The sequence below is a fragment of the Xyrauchen texanus genome, chromosome 49 (genome assembly GCF_025860055.1).
Source record: "Xyrauchen texanus isolate HMW12.3.18 chromosome 49, RBS_HiC_50CHRs, whole genome shotgun sequence".
In the NCBI taxonomy this organism is placed as follows: domain Eukaryota; kingdom Metazoa; phylum Chordata; class Actinopteri; order Cypriniformes; family Catostomidae; genus Xyrauchen; species Xyrauchen texanus.
The window spans coordinates 1,811,290-1,835,414 of record NC_068324.1 but is presented as its reverse complement, the minus strand read 5'-3'; the positions used below and the strand labels follow the sequence as shown (position 1 = coordinate 1,835,414).

General features: G+C 39.8%; 1 protein-coding gene across 1 annotated transcript; it reads left to right on the top strand.

Moving 5' to 3' along the window:
- Positions 1-1,412: 1,412 nt before the first annotated feature.
- Positions 1,413-22,815, top strand: LOC127640436 (sodium- and chloride-dependent GABA transporter 2-like). The gene is made up of 15 exons (XM_052123013.1): positions 1,413-1,528; positions 7,582-7,782; positions 9,367-9,501; positions 9,754-9,894; positions 11,379-11,466; positions 11,640-11,772; positions 12,520-12,654; positions 16,132-16,235; positions 16,544-16,668; positions 18,692-18,804; positions 18,888-19,025; positions 19,296-19,398; positions 20,607-20,707; positions 20,951-21,121; positions 22,642-22,815. The coding sequence occupies exons 1-15, from the start codon at positions 1,522-1,524 to the stop codon at positions 22,804-22,806; spliced, it is 1,860 nt and encodes a 619-aa protein (XP_051978973.1). The 5' UTR covers positions 1,413-1,521; the 3' UTR covers positions 22,807-22,815.
- Positions 22,816-24,125: the final 1,310 nt, after the last annotated feature.

Genomic DNA, 24,125 nt, shown 5'->3' with positions numbered 1-24,125 from the left:
AGGGCTTTGCTGGGTGGTTACAGGGGCATTGCAGTTTGGTTGTTCGGGTGTTTTAGATATGCAGTTGCTTGGATGTTCTAGCTGGTTGCTATGGCGTTGCAACCAGCTAGAACTGGCTGGTTGCAACGCCATTGCCAGGGTTTTGCTAAGTGGTTGCTAAGTTATTCTGGGTGGGTGATATAGTGTTGCTATGTAGTTGCTAAAGGGTCAAGAGTGGCTCTTAGGATGCAGAAATGCTGTTGCTAGGGTGTTGTAGATGGTTGCTATGGCATTTCTGTGTGGTTACCAGGGCGTTGCGTTGTGGTTGTTAGGGTGTTTTAGATATGTAGTTGCTGTATGACGTTGTTATATGGTTGTTAAGGTATTGTAAGTGGTTTTAAGTGTATTGTTTTAAAGTTTCTAGGGTGTTCTAGAGGGTTGCTAGGCAGTTGCTATGCTGTTGCTAAGGTGCTCCATGTGGTTGCCACAGCAGTGCTATGCAATTGCTTAGGTGTTCTAGGTGGTTGCTATGGTGTTTTCTTGGTGCTTTGTAAGGTGTTCTGGGTGGTTGCTATGGCTTTGATAAATGGTTTTTAAGGTATTCTGAGTGGTTTTTAAGTGCATCATAAAATTTATTGGGTGTTCTAGATGGTTGCTAGGGCATTGCTATACTGTTGTTTGGGTGATCTAGGTGGTTGCCATGGCATTACTATGCAGCTGCTTAGGTGTACTATGCATTTGCTTGGGTATTTAGGTGATTGCAGTTGCTGGATGGTTGGTAAGGTGTTCTCAGTGGTCAGGGCTTTGCTAAGTGGGGTTAAAGAAAATATGCGTGGTTTTAAAGTGTGTTGTTTTGTGGTTGCTAGATGGTTGCTTATTGGCCCAAGTCAAACGAGTCCACCCCAAGTCTGTATGATATTCTGGTCTTTAAAGACTGCTCGAGTCCCTCCTTCAATGTAAGTCTATTTTTTTTCAATTGTTTTATCGTTCGCTAGGTGAAAATCGTTAGTCCGATTGCCTAGAAAATTATATTATCACACCTTTCCGCAACAAGCCGCATGATTTGAGCATTTCCATAGCACAAACAATGCAGGATGAGTGATGCACTAAATGTTTATACTTGCCAGCAAAAAAAAACTAAATGAAATTTTAGGGTTATGTTTCTTATAAACCATGGAAACCAATATTCAAGCGTCTGATCATCTCTTGAGTGGATGGTGGGATCAGGGTGGTCTTTTGAGACCAAACCATAATGTCTCCTTTCTCTGCCGTCCTTCTTCAAAGAGAGAAAACAATTTCACAGGCAGAATGAGCTCTGGGTGACGATGTTATGCAATCCATCAGCTCCCCTTGGAAGCCTCAAGGGTCTTCAGTGTTTTGTGAATGGGAGCGAGGGGGAGGTGCTGGAGGGGAGGAGTTGGACTTGGATCATCCAGGGCTGACAGACTGCTTCCACTAAACCAGAAACTCTCCACATTATAGAGCAAAATCTGAATTTACAAGCCACTTCACTGGAGCTGTCAGCAACACCGCAACATTTCAATGAAAGGTGAGTTGTGTAACAGTTTTCCTGCATGTTTACCTTGTATGTTGGCGCTTGGCAAATACATGCATTCATTATAAATACATGCTTGACGTGTGTGCATGACTTATTTCAGGTAAATGCAAATCTTAAATTCTTCATTCAAAAATGCAGTTGCAAATGTTGGTTTCAAAATGTGATTACCTCTAAATGGTATCAGTTTCAAGATTTGCACAGATTTGCACATTTGTATTGTTACCAATGACACTCTTTATTGCACATGCAACAACTAGATTTATGACAAATCTTGTTTACTGTGATGATCAAACTATCTGACATGTTCATTGACATTATTATTGTCATATGTGCCGGTAGAACATCTTCTCAAAGAAGAAAAATCAATTGCTCGACATTCTTTAGTCAAAGCACCTTCATTATATGTGCAAAGTGTGTAGTGCAACTGTCAATGTTCACTTGATTCATTATATAATCTCAGCTGTATATACAGTAACAGTCAAAATGGATGCAACATCTAATGTTCAGCGCAAGAGGAATTCTGTTCGTCATGCATCTACATTTGCATGTCAACTTTTCAGCTATGCAATTCGTATCTCTGGGAATTTTCCATTCAGATGATTGGACAATACACCGCACAATCACTAAAAACACTATTTGTCATAATTTGTAAATCAAGCTTTGGGCAAGTACACCCAAGCGATTAATTGTTTGCGAGTCAATCCTGTAAGGAATCCAAATCACGTGCAACCAAACCAAAGAATTGTGACATTTAGGTTTGACTTCTGGGCGCTCTTGAAGCACTTGGCTCTATATTGAGAGTGCATTTCGTCAGCAAGTCGATATCGTTGAGAGGTTTAATAAGCGGGAAGTGGTTCTGGTGACATCACCTTTTTTCACCCCTAACTACGCAGGTTGTCCGATTTACTCAATTAACACAATTATGTTTCTCTTCAAAACGTTTTTTATTGTTTTCGATTACTGTAATTCTTAAACGTGTGTCCTCTATTAGATTAAATTACGTAGAGTGAATCTGAACCAATCAAGCTTGTCCGACAACAGTGCAAAAATTATTTTCGCAGCTTGTTCAATGTATTTTTCAAATGTGCTAAAGCAACGCAATTATTTTTATTTACGTTTTATTTATTTTTTTGCCACTTTATCTCCCTAATATGGAACGGCCAATTCCTGATGCGCTCTAAGTCCGCGTGGTGGCGTAGCGACTCGCCTCAATCCGGGCGGCGGAGGACGAATCTCAATTGCCTCCGCGCCTGAGACCGTCAATCCACGCATCTTATCACGTGACTTGTTGAGCGCGTTACCGTGGAGATGTAGCACATGTGGAGGCTTCACGCTATTCTCCGCGGCATCCACGCACAACTCACCACACGCCCCACCGAGAGCGAGAACCACATTATAGCGACCACGAGAAGGTTACCCCATGTGACTCTACCCTCCCTAGCAACCGGGCCAATTTGGTTGCTTAGGAGACCTGGCTGGAGTCACTCAGCACGCTCTGAATTCAAACTCACGACTCCAGCTGTAGTAGTCGGAGTCAATACTCGCTAAGCTACCCAGACCACCAAGGCAACACAATTCTTAATTCTTAAGCCAAAACTTAATTTCATCGCATGCAATCGATTTTGCTAGCGTCGTCTGGAGTACTTTCATGTTGCCCTTATGTTGATGTTGGCACCCATTCACTTGCATTGTATGGAACAAACTACCATAAAAAATACAAGTACTAATTTGAATGCAGTTAACTAAATTAGACATGTTAAATGAATTCAAATGAATCCGTGATTAACTTGCTTGGACAGTGAATGCTAGCATGCTAATTGGAAACACTATGCTATGATTAGCATAACAATTGCTCAATAAGTAAAGAAGTACAGTCAGGCATTCTCAACATGCAGCCTACCTGTCCTCAAGCTAAGCTCAATCTTTAAAGATCTATATCTTAGATTCTTAGTAAAACTTTAGTGCTTTCATGGATATCATTTCTTAGGAGGAGTAAAAATAGACATAAATGAGCCAGTTGTGGACATATTGTTGACAAGTGTTGACACAGATCATTCGGTCTTGTAAGAATCTGATGAGAAATGTTTGAGTTCATATTGACTTTTGATTGCAGACTTTGGTATCTTGGTAAACAGTGTTGGGTGTAGCTAACTAAACGTAGCAGCGCTATCTTAACTATATCCTCAGTAGCGTGACAGTACAGTAGCTCAGCTATATTCACAATAGTGTCGTTTTTAAGGTAACAAGCTACCTTTTCCAACGAGTGCTGCTTTAGATTCATAAAACACTACGTTTGTGATATTTAATCAAACACTCAACTAAACTGTCCTCTCTCTCATGTAGCTCTGGGAAAACAAATCACTTAAGTGAATCGGTTCTTTTGGACAGTTCGGGTAAATCAACGGGTTAAAAGCGATTCCCTTATATTTTGCATTGGGATCTCTGATTCATTTTAGCCAGTCAGTTATCTAAATTACCTAACTAGTTCATGTAAATGATTCACTTGAGCCCCCTGTGCAGCCTTAAAGTGACAGTGCACCATTTTTGAAGTGAATGATTTATTTTCTTCTTTATGTAGCTTCAATGTAGCTAGCTACGTTGTGTTAGTTGCTTGTAGTGTGAATAACTACTTAGCTTGTCTCTAGTTGACCTACTTTTAGTTTTGAGTTGCTAGCTTGGGAAGAAATGGTTTCAAAGTAGCTTCCCCAACACTGTTGGGAAATCTGAGCACACTTTGAGACATTGTTGAGACATCTTCCGGAACTCTAGAGAAGAAACAAGTGAGATTACTGGGGTCTAGATACTTCTATCATGTAATCACACTGGCGTCATGGAGAACCAATTGAGGTCTAATTTGTCGAGCTCAACTCTGTGGAACAACCGAAGTAAACAGCGACCGTACTAAACAAACGGCTTCCAAACCAGAAGCCTGTTCTACCTCACGCTGACTGGCTTTCATTCCCTCAAGTGTCTCGGTAACGTAAGAGTCTATTTTTACCGCCCTGACCCACTGAGGAGCTTTTTGGCGTTCGATGTATTGCGTTAAAGGAAGAGAGAGAGCACATTCTCAAGGCCTCTGGAACTGCGGGATGTCCACCATGCTTGATGTTTGAACAGTTGCTTCTCCCTTGAGAGTTTGACCCCTGACCCCTGACCTCTGACCCCTGAGCACTAGAACCCTTTGAGGCCTTGAAGCAGTCTCAACTTGGTTTTCTTCAGGATCCGGATTTTACGCTGGACATTAGGTGGTGGCCAAATGGCGGTGGCTCAGGTGGTAGAGCGGGTCGGCTGCCAAATCGCAGGGTTTGTGGTTTGATTCCCGGCCCACATGACTCCACATGCCGAAGTGTCCTTGTGCAAGACACCGAACCCCAAGTTGCTCCCAATGGCAGGCTAGCACCTTACATGCATTTTCGTTTGAAAATGTATTCATTTTGCTACGTTTACGCCTCTCGTCCACACTAAAATGGTGTTTTCCTCCATCGAAAATGGAAACTTCAGAAAAACGCTCAGTAGTGCCACAAAAACGTTGATGTTGGGTTACGTTTGGTGACGTTTGGTGACGTTTTAGACAATCCGCCATTTAAGTTTGAAACCTCCTAACGTCAGTGATTTGTGTAGTATATTATGGAGAGGGTTTTCGAAAGTTTTCGGTGGAGGAAAACGCAGTTCTCAATTCTGGATTAGAGGTGTAAACGCACCAAACCAAAACATTCGAAAACAAGTGTCATTTTAAAATTGAAGAACTAAATTCATATGTTTTAAACAATACAGGTTGGTAAATGGCATATTAACTGTAGCTTTAATTTCAGTAACTAATTTTATTATTCATTTAGTAACTAAAGTAACTAATTTTATACTTTGGAAAAAAACATTTTTAAACCATTTATGTAAATCGCGCTATCACCAGGAATAATTTATTGAGCATAAAAATCACCATGAACTCAACAATCTGAATAATTATTAACATGATAATTATCCCATATCATGGGACGTTTGGTTCGTAAATGTGTTTTGAATTTTGATGGTTTCATCCTTTCTGAAACCAATAATTTAGCGCACAAAACATCTTGTGTTTGGCGCAAACCAATGTTTACTCTCACTGTAACTGAACCTGAAATTAATATAGTCTGGGTGATATTATATTTTACGTCGTGAAGTTTTGTTCATGGTTTAGTGTGGATGAGAGTCACACAACCTGTCCATGTTGACATCGGTCTAATTTCACAAACTTCTACTGAATTTGTAGCAAAATACCGTTTGATTGGACACGACCATTGACGTCAACAATAAAAGATTTGGGGAAGCACAGGGCTGGACTGGTAATCTGGCATACCGGGCATTTTCCCGGTGGGCCGATGCACTTTGGGGCCGATCAGGGGCGGACTGGCCATCGGGAGAACTGAGCCGGCCAGTGGGTCGACCGCGATAAGCAGAAATGATGCTAGCATGTGTTAGCATGATGCTAGCACATGTTTAGCATGTTTTAACACTTCTCAATGCTTTGCTAGCATGTGTTAACCTGTTGCTAGCACGTTTTTAGCATGATTTAACACTTCACAATGCTTTGATAGCATGTGTTAGCCTGTTGCTAGCACGTTTTTAGCATGTTTTAGCACTTTGCTAGGCAATGCTAGCATGATGCTAGCACGTTTTTAGCATGTTTTAGCAATTCACTAGGTGATGATAGCATGCGTTAGCATGATGCGAGCACATTTTTAATATGTTTTAACACTTCGCTAGGCGATGCTGGCATACACGTTTTTAGCATGTTTTAGCACTCGCTAAATATTATATGCACTAGATATTTGTTCATGGTTTTTTGAGGATGAGGGCATGTCACACATCCTGTCCATGTTGACATCGGTCTAATTTCACAAACTTCTACTGACACACGGCCATTGACGTCAACAACAAAAGATAGGGGAAGCGTTTTCAACTTTGTTGATCAGCGAACCTGATATTTATGCAAAATTATATTACAAGCGCCCAACCCTAAACCTGATAGTGTCAGAAAAAGGAAACGTTTAACACATCCACGTCATTTTGTGGTGCTTCTATAACACTTTCGGCTCGCGTGCTCTTCAGGACTCGTACCCCGCTCCTTTACATCACAAGTGCAACGCTCGTCGAGCAACCGCACAATATGATCACACTCGAACAAGCTTTAAATGTAGTTGGTTATGTGACGCTAGTAAAAGTGTTTATATATGATAGCATTGTGTGAGGAACAGGTCAAACAGGAAGTGTTTATGAACAGATAATCTGCAGTTTTACTCGTGATTTGTGTAAAAGTGAATTAAAGTCGTTGTTGTAGCGCCTCTAGTGGTCATTTCAGCTGGAAAGAAACGCTTGTGAGTTTAGAGTGACCTATGGGTGAGTGATTGATTTTAGTGTAAACTTTCCCTTTAATATCTATGATTTCTGCTCCTGCTGCGATTTTGCGTCTTCTCAAATGCACAGATGGGTCCGCCCCATTAATTCAATCTGACAGATTTGAACACAGTCAGTGGGTCTTCTGTTCCACACACAGAGAGGGGCCCCTTCAGCGCCGTACCCCACAAAGCTCGTGTGATCTGTCGCTATCATGACGTGCATGAGGCTCTGAGAGCATACAGATGCATCAAGCCCTGTCTCACATGCGTGAGAACCTGCTTGTAGACGGTCTTGAAGTCACTAGAACAGTTACTCCTCTGTTTTCAGTAGAAGCTTAAAGGGATTGTTCACTCGAAAATCATTCACTTACCCTCATGTTGTTGCAAACCTGTATGACCTTTGTTTGTGGAACACAAAAGTGGATGTTTTGAAAACTATTACACCACATTTACACAGGTCGTCTTGTGTTCGTGGGTTTATAAGCCCCTTTCATAGAAACATCAACTCAGAATGGGTGTGTACGGATTCATATCTTTATGTGTTACAAGGAAAAGACTTTGGCTCTTTCATTGTGAATGAATAAATGTATCTTGTTTGACTGGAAAAACGAGACAAAATACTTTGGGTGTTTTTTTCAGTGTATTCAGCATGCTTTTTTTTCTCAACAGGAGAGAAAGAGATGGCGACCAAAATGGACCCATCTAACGGTCCGAGCCGGCCACTGGAGATTGTCCCGAACACGGAGGAGAAGATGATGGACCGAGGACAGTGGGGTAACAAGCTGGAGTTTGTGCTGTCAGTCGCTGGAGAGATTATCGGCCTGGGAAACGTCTGGCGCTTCCCGTATCTCTGCTACAAGAACGGTGGAGGTGAGAAGGCGTGGAGTGTGGGTACTTTACTGCTGTATATACTGTGGTATTAAATGATTACAATCCTCACATAATAGATTAGTCATATGGTTCTTCAAGGTACTTTAAAGAATAGCATCTTTTTACCATTTTACATGTCACAAATGTAGTATTACTAGGGTACATTTCCAATAAAAACATGGTATTACTATTGAACATTTAAAAAACGCATGTCATTACCATGGCAACCGTCCAAATAATAAAGGTATTACTATAGTACATGCCCAAAGAAACACATGGTATATTCCCAAAATAATATGTCATTACCATGGCAACTGTCCAAATAATAAAGGTATTACTATAGTACATGCCCAAAAAAACACATGGTATATTCCCAAAATAATATGTCATTACCATGGCAACCGTCCAAATAATAAAGGTATTACTATAGTACATGCCCAAAAAACTCATGGTATTACCATGATATATTTCCCAAAATAATATGTCGTTACCATGGCAACTGTCCAAATAATAAAGGTATTACCATAGTACATGCCCAAAGAAACACATGGTATTACCATGATATATTTCCAAAAAATAACATGGAATTAGCAGTAACTGTCCAAAAGAAAAATGATATTAACACGGTACGTTTACGAAATACATGTAATTACCATGATGACTGTCCAAATAAACAAGGTATTACCACTGTACATTTCCAAAAGAATATCCTTGACCAAAAATAGAGAGTTCTGGCAAACCAGCTGCAAACTTGCCACAAATCGGCTGCACACTTGCCACATTATTTTCACATGCAAATGAGCTGGTGATTCACCACAAATGTTTGCCAGATGATGGCAGCTCTTGGCTGGTACTGGTGAACCTGCAACAATCCTTTGGCAACAATGGACAACTTGCCGCAAACTCATTTGCATATGAAAATGATCAGAAGAGAATTTGCGACAAATTTGCCATGAACTCTTGATTTTTGTAAGGGATGTCATTACTATGGTAACTGTCCAAGTAAACATGGTAATGCTAGTATGCTATTTGACGATGATTTCTAACCAAGTGTGTTCAACGTGTCTGAACACGTGTTCAAATGTGTCTGTGAATATGACCTTTTGATCTAACAGTTGGCATGATGAAAGCATAACCAGTTCACGAGGTGAAAGTTCACAGCTGTTGTTTGATCAGCCCGTGGCATGTGTCCATATTGACATACAGAAGAGATCTTTAGGCCTTTGTAAACGCTTTGAACGTTGCTGCAGATATTTGTGCAAATTGTGCATGTTGTCATTGCATGCATCCGATCCTGAGATGAAAGATGTGTAAAAACTAGAGCTATCAATCTTAACGTGTTAACACGTGCCATTCAAGTTTAATTAGTCTTAATGGCACTAGCATAAACACTGGTCAGAGTATATTGTCTGGTTTTCTTTCCTAAGAAGGAAATAAATGCATTTTGACAGCTGATGATATCAGATGGTAATAGCATGGTATACATGAAAATAACACGGTACTACCATCTGATATTATCACTGTACCATAGTGTCTTCCAGTGATATAGTTGCCATTCATTTGCATGTTATAACCCTCTTCCAGGTGCGTTTTTCATTCCATACCTGATCTTCCTCTTCACTTGCGGTATTCCCGTGTTCTTTTTGGAGATCGCTCTGGGTCAGTACACAAGTGAGGGAGGAGTCACCTGTTGGAGAAAGATCAGCCCACTGTTTGAAGGTGAAACATTGTGTCTTATCTTAATGTAATGTAACATAACTGAAACATGTTTTACAGAACCTTTCCATTAAACAAGCTTCTTATCAAGAACCATTTGTGTCTGTATATTGTGGGGTTTATTATAGTTTTGCGATTAATTAAATTCTAAAGTTTCATTATACAACCATTTTTGGAACCTTTTAAAGAGTTCAATGTATTTTGATATTCTGCTGTACCTCACAATGACTATGATTATGGGATGTCTCTCTGTAGGTATTGGATACGCAACACAGGTCATTGTGGCTCTGCTGAACTTCTATTATATAATAGTTCTGGCCTGGGGAATATTTTACCTGTCCAACTCTTTCTCCTGGAACCTCCCATGGGCTTCTTGCAACAACACCTGGAATACAGGTGATCCATCCATCCATCTATCCATCCAAACACTCATCTATCTATTCACCAAAATATCAAATCCACCCATCCAAAAATCTAAACATACATCCATCTATCATCTCCAATCATTCATCCATCCATCCATCCATCCAAACATCCTTCCATCCATACAAAGATCCTTCCATCCATCCATCCAAACATCCTTCCATCCATCCAAACATCCTTCCATCCATCCAAACATCCATCCATCCATCTATCCATCCAAACACTCATCTATCTATTCACCAAAATATCAAATCCACCCATCCAAAAATCTAAACATACATCCATCTATCATCTCCAATCATTCATCCATCCATCCATCCATCCAAACATCCTTCCATCCATCCAAACATCCTTCCATCCATCCATCCAAACATCCTTCCATCCATCCAAACATCCATCCATCCATCCATCCAAACATCCTTCCATCCATCCAAACATCCTTCCATCCATCCATCCATCTATCCATCCAAACGTTCTTCCATCCATCCAAACATCCTTCCATCCATCCAAACATCCTTCCATCCATCCAAACATCCTTCCATCCATCCAAACATCCATCCATCCAAACATCCTTCCATCCATCCATCCAAACATCCTTCCATCCATCCATCCAAACATCCTTCTATCCATCCATCCAAACATCCTTCCATCCATCCATCCAAACATCCTTCTATCCATCCATCCAAACATCCTTCCATCTATCCAAACATCCTTCCATCCATCCAAACATCCATCCATCCATCCATCCATCCAAACATCCTTCCTTCCATCCATCCAAACATCCATCCAAACATCCTTCTATCCATCCAAACATCCATCCATCCATCCAAACATCCTTCCATCCATCCATCATCCTTCCATCCATCTATCCATCCATCCAAACATCTCAACAACCATCTATCTATCTATCTATCTATCTATCTATCTATCTATCTATCTATCTATCTATCTATCTATCTATCTATCTATCTATCTATCTATCTATCTATCTATCTATCTATCTATCCAATCATCCTTCCATCCATCCAAACATCTCAACAACCATCTATCTATCCATCCAAATATCCATCCAAACATCCTTCCATCCATCCAAACATCCATCCATCCATCTATCCATCCATCCAAACACCTCAACATCCATCCATCCATCCATCCATACAATTACACACTTAACCACCCAAACACCCATCTGTCCGTCCATCCATCCACTGTATACAGATTAAAGTATTTAAAGTGCATAAAGCCTTCAAACTTTCAGATTTTTAGACAAGGATTTATGAAGCATTTTCAAAGTTTGTCATGATTAACTATCCATCCAGTTTAATGTTAATAAATTCTCCTCTACATTGTCATTTTGAGGGTTTTGCACAAGAACCAGAGTTTCTTAAAGCAACATAAAGTCTTCAAAGATAAACAGATTCCAGAATGTCCCAATTGCGTTCCTTTTATTTTTTTAGATTCTTGTGTGGAGTTCCAAAGACGAAATGGATCCGTTGAACAAAACTACGTGGAAAACGCGACATCACCCGTGATTGAATTTTGGGAGTGAGTTTTTTAAGTATCTTGCTGGTATCTGTCTCCTTGCATGGTGGTGACCTCATGTTTGTTCCTCATTTTTGTTGAGTTTTGTTTGTTACATATACAAACTTTTATTTTGCTTGCTTATTCATGTTCAAGACCCTGATATATTCTGCTAAAATGTGTTCTACTCATGGCAGACGAAGAGTTTTAAGGATCTCCTCTGGAATTGATGAGATTGGGACGTTACACTGGGATCTGGTGCTCTGTCTGCTGTTGGCCTGGGTTTTGTGCTACTTCTGTATCTGGAAGGGCGTGAAGTCCACCGGAAAGGTACATGTGTAGACACCCAAAATATATAACTGGATTTATGATACGTCTCCAAAATATGTTTGTTTGGGTGATATCACCTCATGTTGTCACCTTGAATCGTCAGATTATTTTTGTTTTTAATAGCTGATGATCTATCTATCCATCCATCCATCCATCCATCAATTCATCCATCCATCCATCAATTCATCCATCCATCCATCCATCCATCCATCCATTCATCATCCATCCATCCATTCATTCATCATCCATCCATCCATCCATTCCCTCAATTCATCCATTCATCCATACATACATCCATCCATTCATCATCCATACATCCATTCATCATCCATCCATTCATCCATCCATTCATCCATCCATCCATCCATCCATCCATCCATTCATCATCCATCTATCCATTCATCATCCATTCATCATCCATCCATCATCCGATCCATCCATCCATCCCATCAATTCATCCATTCATCCATCCATTCATCATCCATACATCCATCCATTCATCATCCATACATCCATCCATTCATCATCCATACATCCATCCATCAATTCATCCATTCATCCATCCATTCATCATCCATACATCCATACATCCATCCATCCATCCATTCATCCATCCATCCATCCATCCATCCATCCATCCATCCATCCATCCATCCATCCATCTATAGAATCGTCCTGACTGTATCTGAAGACACAAGAGTTAGCAATTAGCAAGTAGCTTCATGCTGTTTTCCTGTTACTCAACAGGTGGTGTACTTTACTGCAACTTTCCCGTATGTGATGCTGTTGATTTTACTCATCAGAGGGGTCACGCTGCCTGGAGCGTCCCGCGGGATCCAGTTCTACCTTTATCCCGATCTGGGAAGGTTAGCTGATCCACAGGTATCCTAACTAAACTGAAGTATGGTAACTAACTAATAGATAATAGTGACTTCATTAACTAGCTTTGCTTCTACCCTTACCAAACATACCATGGTATTTCCTGCTTAATAAAACTGCCTAAGCTGGTTTGCTGGTCTTAGCTGGTCTCCAAGGCAGTATGGCTGGGAGACCATCTTAAACCAGCTAAGACGATTTCATTTTTGATGTTGTTGTTGCCGTGCTACCATCTGATATGATGACTGTACAGTGTTACCATGGTTTTCTTGGCTAGTAAGGGACAGTAGAGTCATCAAGGACAAGTTTGGTAATTCCTTCGGAACAAAACCGAATTGTTTTTTCTTAGACATAGTGTTCTGAGTTGAAAGGTCACGTGATTTGTCTACCCAGGTGCTTTAGTCGTGACCCGGTGCAGGATGCTCAGCAGGGAAGTGCTGTTTTCTGTCCTCCTTTGAAGTCCTTTCCACAGCTGTGTCAGAAACACCCCCACAGAGCATGAACTGACTCAGCCACCCAGATGTATATGAGCATTTTGAACTATAGATGAAACTGCATAAAACTAATTCAGGAAAATCTCTTTCCTGTCAACGTGAGCATTTTTGTCTGGATTTGAGAGATAACAATTTCTGTTTAATTTAAAGCTGGATGTGCACTACCCATTTGACTTAAGTAATGTGATGCATTTTTAAAGGAAACTATAATTTGGGAGGGACTTGATTGGACAGTGAAAGATTCCGGTCAGGGTACAAATTCCAACCCTCACACACAGTAAGCGTAACCGGGGAGAGTGGGGATCCCCACCCTTACAAAACATCTAGACTTCCTGCAAACTCACCGCAAATCCTCCTCCAAATGAGCTTGACGGCAAACTCTTCATTGTTGCCAAAGGTTTGCTGCAGGTTCACCACTCCCGGTGAAGAGCTGCAAACTTCTGGCAAATATTTGCGGCAAACAGCAAGCGCATTTGCATGTGAAAATTGTGTAAGTCTACAGAAAGTTTGCGGTGTCTTTTGATTTCACATATACAAAAATGAGGCGAGTTTAATAAGCATTTCAGCTCTTATGTGAACAACTTGACAAAGTTTGACAAATCAGTGATGCAATGCTGTAAACCTTTAGCAGCAGAGGTAAAATTCTCAAAATCTTGCATCTCGCTCAGACATCAGTAATCTAGGTCAGTGGCTCTAGACTTCAGATGACAGATGTGTGTATATATAATATATTCCACATTTATTTATCAGTGGTGTTTTTTAAGGTAAGCTATTATTGCTTATAGTTAGTGATTTGAACAAACTCCTAACACTAAAGTATTAAACTCGTCCTGCACCATGCATGCCTCAAATTATGCGTGTTATTATGGTGTGCTATTACAATGGCCTAGTAACCACCCAGAACACCCTAGCAACTGCACAGCAACATGGTAACAACTCAAAACACCTCTTCAACTGCATAGCAACATGCTAACAGTGTAGAAAAACAGCCATAGTACCTTAGCAACTGCACAGCAACATGGTAACAACTCAAAACACCTCTTCAACTGCATAGCAACATGCTAACAGTGTAGAAAAACAGCCATACTACCTTAGCAACTTCACAGCAACATGTTTACAACCCAAACACCTCTTCAACTGCATAGCAACATGCTAACAGTGTAGAAAAACAGCCATAGTTCCTTAGCAAGTGCACAGCAACATGGTAACAACTCAAAACACCTCTTCAACTGCATAGCAACATGCTACCATTGTAGAAAAATATCCATATTACCTTAGCAACTGCACAGCAACCTGTTTACAACCCAAACACCTCTTCAACTGCATAGCAACATGCTAACAGTGTAGAAAAACATCCATAGTACCTTAGCAACTGCACAGCAACATAGTAACAACTCAAAACACCTCTTCAACTGCATAGCAACATACTAACATTGTAGAAAAACAGCCATACTACCTTAGAAACTGCACAGCAACATAGTAACAACTCAAAACACCTCTTCAACTGCATATCAAAAAGCTAACATTGTAGAAAAACATCCATATTACCTTAGCAACTGCACAACAACATGGTAACAACTCGAAACACCACTTCAATTGCATAGCAACATACTAACATTGTAGAAAAACAGCCATACTACCTTAGCAACTGCACATCAACATAGTAACAACTCAAAACACCTCTTCAACTGTATAGCAACATACTAACATTGTAGAAAAACAGCCATGCTAACATTGTAGAAAAACAGCCATACTACCTTAGCAACTGCTCATCAACATAGTAACAACTCAAAACACCTCTTCAACTGTATAGAAACATACTAACATTGTAGAAAAACAGCCATATTACCTTAGCAACTGCACATCAACATAGTAACAACTCAAAACACCTCTTCAACTGCATAGAAACATACTAACATTGTAGAAAAACATCAATTTTACCTTAGCAACTGCACAACAACATGGTAACAACTCAAAACACCTCTTCAACTGCATAGAAACATACTAACATTGTAGAAAAACAGCCATACTACCTTAGCAACTGCACAGCAACATCGTATCATGCTAAACCACTCATAACACCTTAGTAAACGCATAGCAAAATGGTAGCATGCTAAAAAAAAACACTCAAGAACATCTAGTAAATGCATAGCAATATGCTAACATGCTAAACCACTCAGAACACCTAAGCAACCACATGGCAACCCTTAAAAAAAGACGTAGTGTTCTGGCAAACTTGCTGCAAATTTGCCTCTCATTATTTTCACATGCTAATGAGCTCTGCTGTTGAAGTTTGCAGCTCTTTAACGATAGCGGTGAACCTGCAGCGAACCTTTGGTGACAAAGCTATATCCGCAAAGCTCATTTGCATGTGAAAATAATGAGTTGTGAATTTGCTGTATGTTTGTGACAACTCTATATATTGTGTGAGGATTTATGATGTGAATGTCCATAAGGTCACTATTTTCTTCAAATTTCCTTCAATTAACTTTTTTATTGCGCAAAGGTTACCCCACTAATGTGGGCGTGTCACATGTTGCTTCATAGGTGATTGTGTTGACACTAATGTTTTGCATAATGAGAACTTTGTTCAGATCTGCATCACCCGTGGCAACACTATCTGTTAGATTGACATGCTAAAGATGTTTTTCCTAGAGTGCCTAAAAACCTGTTTCAGCCATTTTAAGGCTTATAAAACAGCAATTACAAAAGCTCAGGAATCCTACAGCCTTTAAGCTAAATGGTGTGTTAATGCAGCTGAAGACATCACAGACACCTTACACAACATTTGATGACTGATGATAACATTGTTGATCCACTGACAGGTGAAACTCATTACCAACAAGCTGTTAAAGTTTATTAGATAGATTTATTCGATTGTAAACAATTAGAAATATATGACAGATGCTATGCCTTACAATACAGTTTTCACAATGCACAAAATAAATGATGCAGCTGAAGGACTCGGCATCTTTCTCTTGTCATTTAGGTATGGATGGATGCGGGCACACAGATATTTTTCTCGTATGCCATCTGTCTGGGGTGCCTTACCGCACTCGGCAGCTACAACAAATACAACAACAACTGCTACAGGTAAAACAACATCAGAGATATACAGTTCTTTTATTTAACCTTAGCGGTTACCAAAGCGCTTTACACTGTGTCCCGTTCCCATTCACACTCACACACCAATGGCGCCAGAGCTGCCATGCTAGGTGCTAGCCTGCCATTGGGAGCAACTTTGGGGTTCAGTGTCTTGCCCAAGGACACTTCGGCACGTGGAGTCGTGTGGGCCGGGAGTACTTTCATACTTCATTATTTCATAATGTTACTTCCATGTTTCCTGAACGGCCAAACGATCTGTGTTTTCCTAACACCCTTGTTTTCTTTTTTGTGTCTAGGGATTCTCTGGCCTTGTGTTTTCTCAACAGCGGAACCAGCTTTGTTGCTGGTTTTGCCATCTTCTCAATTCTCGGCTTCATGTCTTACGAGCAAAATGTTCCGATTTCAGAAGTTGCCGAATCAGGTAGGTGGCACTTTGGACAATCAGGTGTAACAGTCACAGAGACACAACAGACACTTTCATACACCAAACCACTTTTCTGGTAAAGGTACAACATCGGAAACTGTGCCGGATACCCAGGGCGGCATCTTGCGGGGGGCGGCGGCACCCATCCCCACCCTCCCTGGTCATCAACTTTGGTGGCGTGTTGTAGCGGGTTTCACCCAGGGCGCCAAACAAGCTAGAACCGCTACTGGCCGGATATATAATAGTCCTCTACTAGTCCTCTGAAAATGGCGGGCCTTGATATATTTGCAGCGGGATGCACAATGTCGACAATGCTGTTTGTATTAGCAGCAGTTTCTAGCTAGCTAAGTCAAGATAATATCGATAAAGTTCTCGATTTTTCGACTCCCACGCCACTTGATCCCACAAGCAACGTTGTTGAGTAATTGCTCCAGCTCAAACTCCATTAAAGGCAAATTCAGCAGCATTTTTTCCATTTTGATGTTGCGTAAACGCGACACGTTGTTAAAAAAAAGCCAAAAATGAGCTCCTAAACTGTGTCGGCTCATGATCTGTAAACAGGAAACAATGCAGTTTAATTCATGGCTAAGGCTAATTGAACAGCTTTTTGAACACGGACCCCAAAGCTCTTGCATGTTAGCTTTTAGCTAACATTAAGAGTCTTTTCTGCAGGTTTCCCCTAAAATCAACACTGAAAATGCTTGTAAGGAATTATTGTCACCTGTTGACTTCTTATTGACTTGATATGTTTGTGTCTTACATTTTGAGTCTTGAATTTTTCCTTGCAAACGAATCAAAGCAGGTCCTCTGGTGAACAATAACAACTTGCGAATCAGGTTTTTCAGGATAATTCACCTTTAGCACACAAACTGATCTCTCTCTTTCCCAATCTACACATTTGTCGAGGTCTAGTTTGTGCAAATGACCAATGTCTTTAAATGTGTCAAGGCCTTTTTAATCAGAATAGATTGTTAACTGTGAGTGGGGTCAAGGCTTAGCTGTAAAGCTTCAGACTAGCAATAAGTTGAGGGGCGGCTGTGGCTCAGTTGGTAGAGCGGGTCAGCCGCTAATCGCAGGGTTGGTGTGAATCGAATCCCGGCCCACATGACTCCACATGCCGAAGTGTCCTTGGGCAAGACACTGAACCCCAAGTTGCTCCCAATGGCAGGCTAGCACCTTACATAGCAGCTCTGCTGCCATTGGTGTATGAATGTACCCTTTTCTAAGGGTACAAAGGTGAAATATAAGTGCAGGCCATTTACTTTAATTGTTGGGTATTGTTAGGTATACCTAAAAATAGGTAACATCTAAATTAACTGTTTTTATTCATGTCGAAAATGTCATACAATTTGATTAAATTTACCATTTTTATGGGTAAGATCAAGTAGAAATACTTGTAGCTCCTCGAGATAACAATTGCAGGTTATCACTTTTATCAGTGTGTCATCAATCAAATAAAGTTGCAAAGAAAACATCATGTTAATTTCTATATAAAACGTCAATATCAAGGCAAACATGACACGACAGGAATAAATACTAGCTACGAGTAAGTGCTAGCTTGCTTCTGCCAATTGTTCCATACACAACATTAATTAATTAATTATAAATTAATAATAAATTATATTTTTTGGTAAATAAATGGCCATATAATTACCAATATAAATAGTAAAATATATTTATTTAAATATATATATTTTTTTTAATCATATTGATATAAATATTGTTAGTTTTTTTAAATAAATATAAATTTTTCCAGACATATTTGTGGCCATTTTTTGGGGTTTTAATAATCCAAAATATTGTCCAAAATGTATTTTAAAAATACACTTGAGCAAGATACAAAATAGTTGCTTCATCGCAACATTTTGACAGTTTTTCTCGCACCCGTTGAACATTTTGTCGTATATTTTGATACTGAAAATTGGACTAACATACATATTTCCTTCAACAGTGTTGTTTACAACATATTAGTATATTCTGCACAGAAAGATTGTTTTGTTTTCTGCTTGGTCTCACTCAGGTCCTGGTTTGGCGTTCATTGCATACCCGCGGGCTGTGTCTATGATGCCCGTCTCACCGCTGTGGGCATGCTTCTTCTTCATAATGATTGTTCTGTTGGGATTAGACAGCCAGGCAAGAACCAGTATAAATATGACCTTTGACTGAGTGCACACAGTTTACGAACAGTTCTGAACTGCTTCTTTGTCCCGGTCCAGTTTGTGTGTGTGGAGAGTTTGGTCACGGCTATGGTGGACATGTACCCGTCTGTGTTCCGCAGAAAGAACCGCAGAGAACTGCTCATCCTCGCTGTGGCCGTCGTGTCCTTCCTCGTGGGTTTGATTATGCTCACAGAGGTACAGCAGCTCCGTTTACACTCATGTGGATGTGTTTGAGGTCTGTTGTAGGACACATGCCTCAATGTTTGGCCATGATAGAATGGTCACAATCTATATGGACATACTAAAATAATGCAAAATAATCCAGCATGCAATGATAAATCGTAGCTCATATAAGAAATCACATCAGATTTTAAATGAGTAAATACGTTTTATAACATCAGACTAACTCACCTTTTCTGAAGAGATTAATAATGTATATAATGTCTCCAACCGTCTCTTTCTCAGGGTGGCATGTATGTCTTCCAGCTGTTTGATTACTACGCAGCGAGTGGCATGTGTTTGCTCTTTGTTGCCATTTTTGAGACTGTCTGCATTGCCTGGATCTACGGTAGGAGTGCTTGTTATACATCTCTGTGTTTTCTGTACCGTCAGTTCTGGCTTGTGTTTCTCCACATCTGCTATATTGGACATTTAAAGGAATATTCCGGGTTCAGAGGAAGTTCAGCTCAATCGACAGCATTTTGTGGCATATTGTTGATTACCACAAACATCATTTTGATTCGTCCCTTGTTTATTTTTAAAGAGAAAAGCCAAAAGTTGGGTTACAGTGAGGCACTTACAATGGAAGTCAATGGGGGTTAAAGGGACAGTTAAAGGGACAGTTCACACAATAATGAAAATTCTCTCATCATTTGTTCACCCTCATGCCGTCCCAGATGTGTGACTTTCTTTCTTCAGCAGAACACAAATGAAGATGTTTAGAAGAATATTTCAGTTCTGTTGGTGATTTTTGTTTTTTGGGTGCACTGTCCCTTTAAAATACTGCATTGCTATCAAAAGTATAGACACAAGACATAAACAATATGTGTGTTAACATGACTTTACTGTCATAAAATCCTTAACTAACCACATCTGTTTAAAAATGTTGTTAAATCAAATTTTACAACTTTGTTGTCATGACGACATAACGCCGGAAACCCTAAAACAACAGTTACAATTGGGATTTACTTGTGCATTTTACAGCTCAAAGAATACACACGTTTTACCAGAAGAATTAACGTAATTGCTTTTATAAAATTATAAGCGTCACATTTCTGCCTTTTTAACCCTCCGAAAATCGGCCCCATTGACTTCCATTGTAAGTGTCTCACTGGAACACACATTTTATGACCTAATATTTGTGTATGTGTTTTTATTAGCTTAGCAACATGCTAAAATCAAACTGCATTTCAAGTCTCCGAGTGCTATTTGTATGATGCAGTTGCTGCCAGGGCTGGACTGGTAATCTGGCATACCGGGTGGGCCGACGCACTTTGGGGCCGATCAGGGGTTTGACTGGCCATCGGGAGAACCGATCGGGCCGGTGGGTCGGCCACGAAACGGGCCAAATGGGCAGTGATAAGAAAAAACTAGCTGCTGCGTTTTTTCATGCTGAAAATGACCCCCCCCCCCCCCCAACCCCTCCTCAACGACTTCTGGGCCAATTGCCATGGGCAACCTATGAGCTTCCATTTCAGTTGTGTTGTTTCACTATGAGTTATTGTGTCTGTGGGACAAGCTTTTGGTCAATTATTGGGCTGTTTTGTGATTTTTCAGGTGCTAATCGATTCTATGATAACATCGAGGACATGATCGGCTATCGTCCTGGGCCGTATATTAAATACTGCTGGATGTTCTTCACCCCGGCCACATGTTTTGTAAGTGTTTAATTACCTTCAAAGCTCCGTCCGTCTCATGGGAGAAGCTAGCCAAATTTGGGAGGGCCAAAGGAGTTAAAGATTTTAGTACTCGTATTGTATAAGTAGCTCCTGTAACAGTACAAACGTGTCTCCTTTCAAGGGTTTATTACATTTAAAGACAGATCAACACTATTTGATTACATTTTTTGTTCAATTATACACCTCTCTAATCTGATTTTCACGTTGTTTCTATCTTGGAAGGGTACATTTGCGTTCTCCCTGATCAAATACACTCCTCTGAAGTACAATAATGAGTATGTGTACCCGTGGTGGGGTTACGCTCTTGGCTGGCTGCTCGCTCTCTCCTCGATGGTCTGTATCCCGCTGTGGGTCGTTTCTAAGCTGAGTACGGCCAAAGGTTCTCTCAGAGAGGTGAGTAACACTGTCTCAATCTGGCAACCTGGACTTAACATTACCACAGCATCTGCAACCTGTCCTGCTCGACCCGCTCTGAGCGGGATTCGAACCGGTGTCAGCCGGCATGTTAGGGGGCGCGGTAACAAGGAGGCTAAAGGCTACAGCCTCTAGCGTCAGCTTCTAGTGCATCTCTTGTGGCCAGAGGAGTGAAGTTTACACACCGCACAGCTATCCCGTACCAGCTGTGTCCCGTTGCTTTACCAGTTCAGCTAGAGGAACCAATTTATTGCTGTTTTACCGATAAACATCCCTTACTTCCAAGAACCTATAATTAACACTGAATTAAATTATAGTTTTATTTCTACTGTACGACAGAAATCACATTATTAGACCACTGAAAACATCAAATGGATTATTGATATATTATTATTAATTTTGAAAATCAATTAATACAATTAATTATTATACAGTATATAATTAACAATAAAATAATAATTATGATAATGATAACAATAATGATTATTATTATTACCAGAAATCATTATTTTGCATTTTAATCTAATATTAAAATAAAAAAATGTCTTACTAAAAATAATAATATTAATTAATTTTGTATTAATGTTGTTATTATTATTAATTTAATTATTATTATTATTATTATACATGCCATTATGACAGAAATCATTATTTTGTATTTTAATCCAATATTAAAATAAAATAAATGTCTTACTAAAAATAATAATAGAAATTTATTTGATATTAATGTTGTTATTATTATTTATTTAATTATTATTATACATGCTATTATGCCAGAAATCATTATTTTGTATTTTAATCTAATATTAAAATAAAAAAATTTCTTATTAATAATTTATTTTGTATTAAAGTTGTTATTATTATTTATTTATTATTATTATTATTATACATGCCATTATGCCAGAAATCATTATTTTGTATTTTAATCCAATATTAAAATTTAAAAAAAATCTTACTAAAAATAATAATAATAGTAATAAATGTTGTATTAATGTTGTTATTATTTATTTAATTATTATTATTATTATTATTATTATTATACATGCTATTATGCCAGAAATCATTATTTTGCATTTTAATCCAATTTGTATGTAAAAATCTGTAGTGATAATAATAGCAATATTAATAATCATAATAATAATAAATATAATTACATTTATTGTTTTTATTGAATTTATCCTTATTTATTCATGCCGTTATGTCATTGTGCCAGAAACCATTATTTTGCATTTCTTATCTAATTTTGTGTAAAACTGTCTAATCAAAAAATGAGTTCGGAAATGTTTAAAAACATGGATGATGAAAGTTCAAATCGAGCGCATTGCAGGTGCAGTATTTTACACAATGTGCTCTGGTTGTATTCTGCACATTTCAGCAAATGTAATCCGTGTATTCTGTGCACACAGACAATTCTGCATACTGCAAAAAGTAAATGGGAAGTATGCTAGGATGCTATTCCAAACATACCCATTTCTCTCTCTCTGTTATTGTGTCCTCAGCGTTTCCATGAGCTCACCAGACCCTCTCCTGACCTGGCCAAGACCAAACGCGAGCAGGAGAAACTTCAGGCCATTTTTGCAGCCGATGGCGACAGTCTTCGCCAGCGGAGTGCCCCGACCAAAGACGGGTACTTCCCCGTCAGTGAGAAGGAGTCACACTGTTAGCCCCGCCCCGAACCCCACGGAACTGTGACGGACCGCTGTGTGTTTCCCAGAGGTGGTCCTTCTAAACTTCCGTTGATACCTCACAATACTGGCAGCCAAATAAACACTTTCAGAGACGCCAACGTGATGTTTTACCTCCATCGGTCTATGAGAGGATTCTTTTGATGTTTGCTCTTGTAGGACAAGAGTGTGAAGTGTTTGTTTAATGTTACGGATTATGGAATGTGAACATGAAACGATGTTCATATCCCATTTTACTTCCGTAATGTGACGTTTTTAAAGGATATTCAAGAAAAGAAAATGTGGGCAAAGCATGTTATGAACATGTGCAGGTCATATTTCACCGGGAAAAAAAAGGAATTAGGATTATATTGTGCTTAGAGAAATTGGGATCAGGCAGTGATGTTGGGTGATGAGGCCTGGCTTGGTGTCGCCGTTCCAATTAATTCCCAAAGGTAGGGTTTGGAACTGAGAACCGGTGCTTATTCGGAAAAATAAAACAACATTTTGCTTCTGTTGATGGTTCTTGAACGTGCATTTGCCCACAATGCAGAGGGAACACCCTAGAATACTCTGATAGTCTTTCATCTCCGCTGTTTCTTTACTCCTTATTCACAGTATCGCTTTGATTTTTGACCGGAATAATAACAAGGCTGTGAGGGATAGACAATGGCATGCACTGTGTAGAGTTTTTTTGTCAACTGAGACTTTTTGGAAAGATATATTCAATGGGTTGCAATGTTTTAGATGTTTGTACTGTAGCTAGATGTTAGAAATGGAAATGGGAACCCTTGGAGTCGTGAGTTTGAATCCAGGGTGTGCTGAGTGACTCCAGCCAGGTCTCCTTAGCAACCAAATTGGCCCGGTTGCTAGGGAGGGTTGAGTCACATGGGGTAACCTCCTTGTGGTCGCTATAATGTGGTTCTCGCTCTCGGTGGGGCGTGTGGCGAGTCGTGCGTGGATGCCGCGGAGAATAGCGTGAAGCCTCCACACGCGCTACGTCTCCGCGGTAATGCGCTCAACAAGTCTCGTGATAAGTGGCGCGGATTGACGGTCTCAGACGCGGAGGCAACTGACATTTGTAATACGTCACCCGGATTAAGGCGAGTCACTACGCCACCACGAGGACTTGGAGTGCATTGGGAATTGGGTGTTACAAATTGGGCCGAAAAAAGGGGAGAAAATTAAAAAAAGAAATGGAAATGGGAAAGATCTAAAACACTTTAAAAACAGTACTACTCAACTGTCTTTCCCTCACAATCTCATTTTCACTCCCACCCAAAAATAAAAGATGTCGCTACTGTGAATAAGGTCTACAC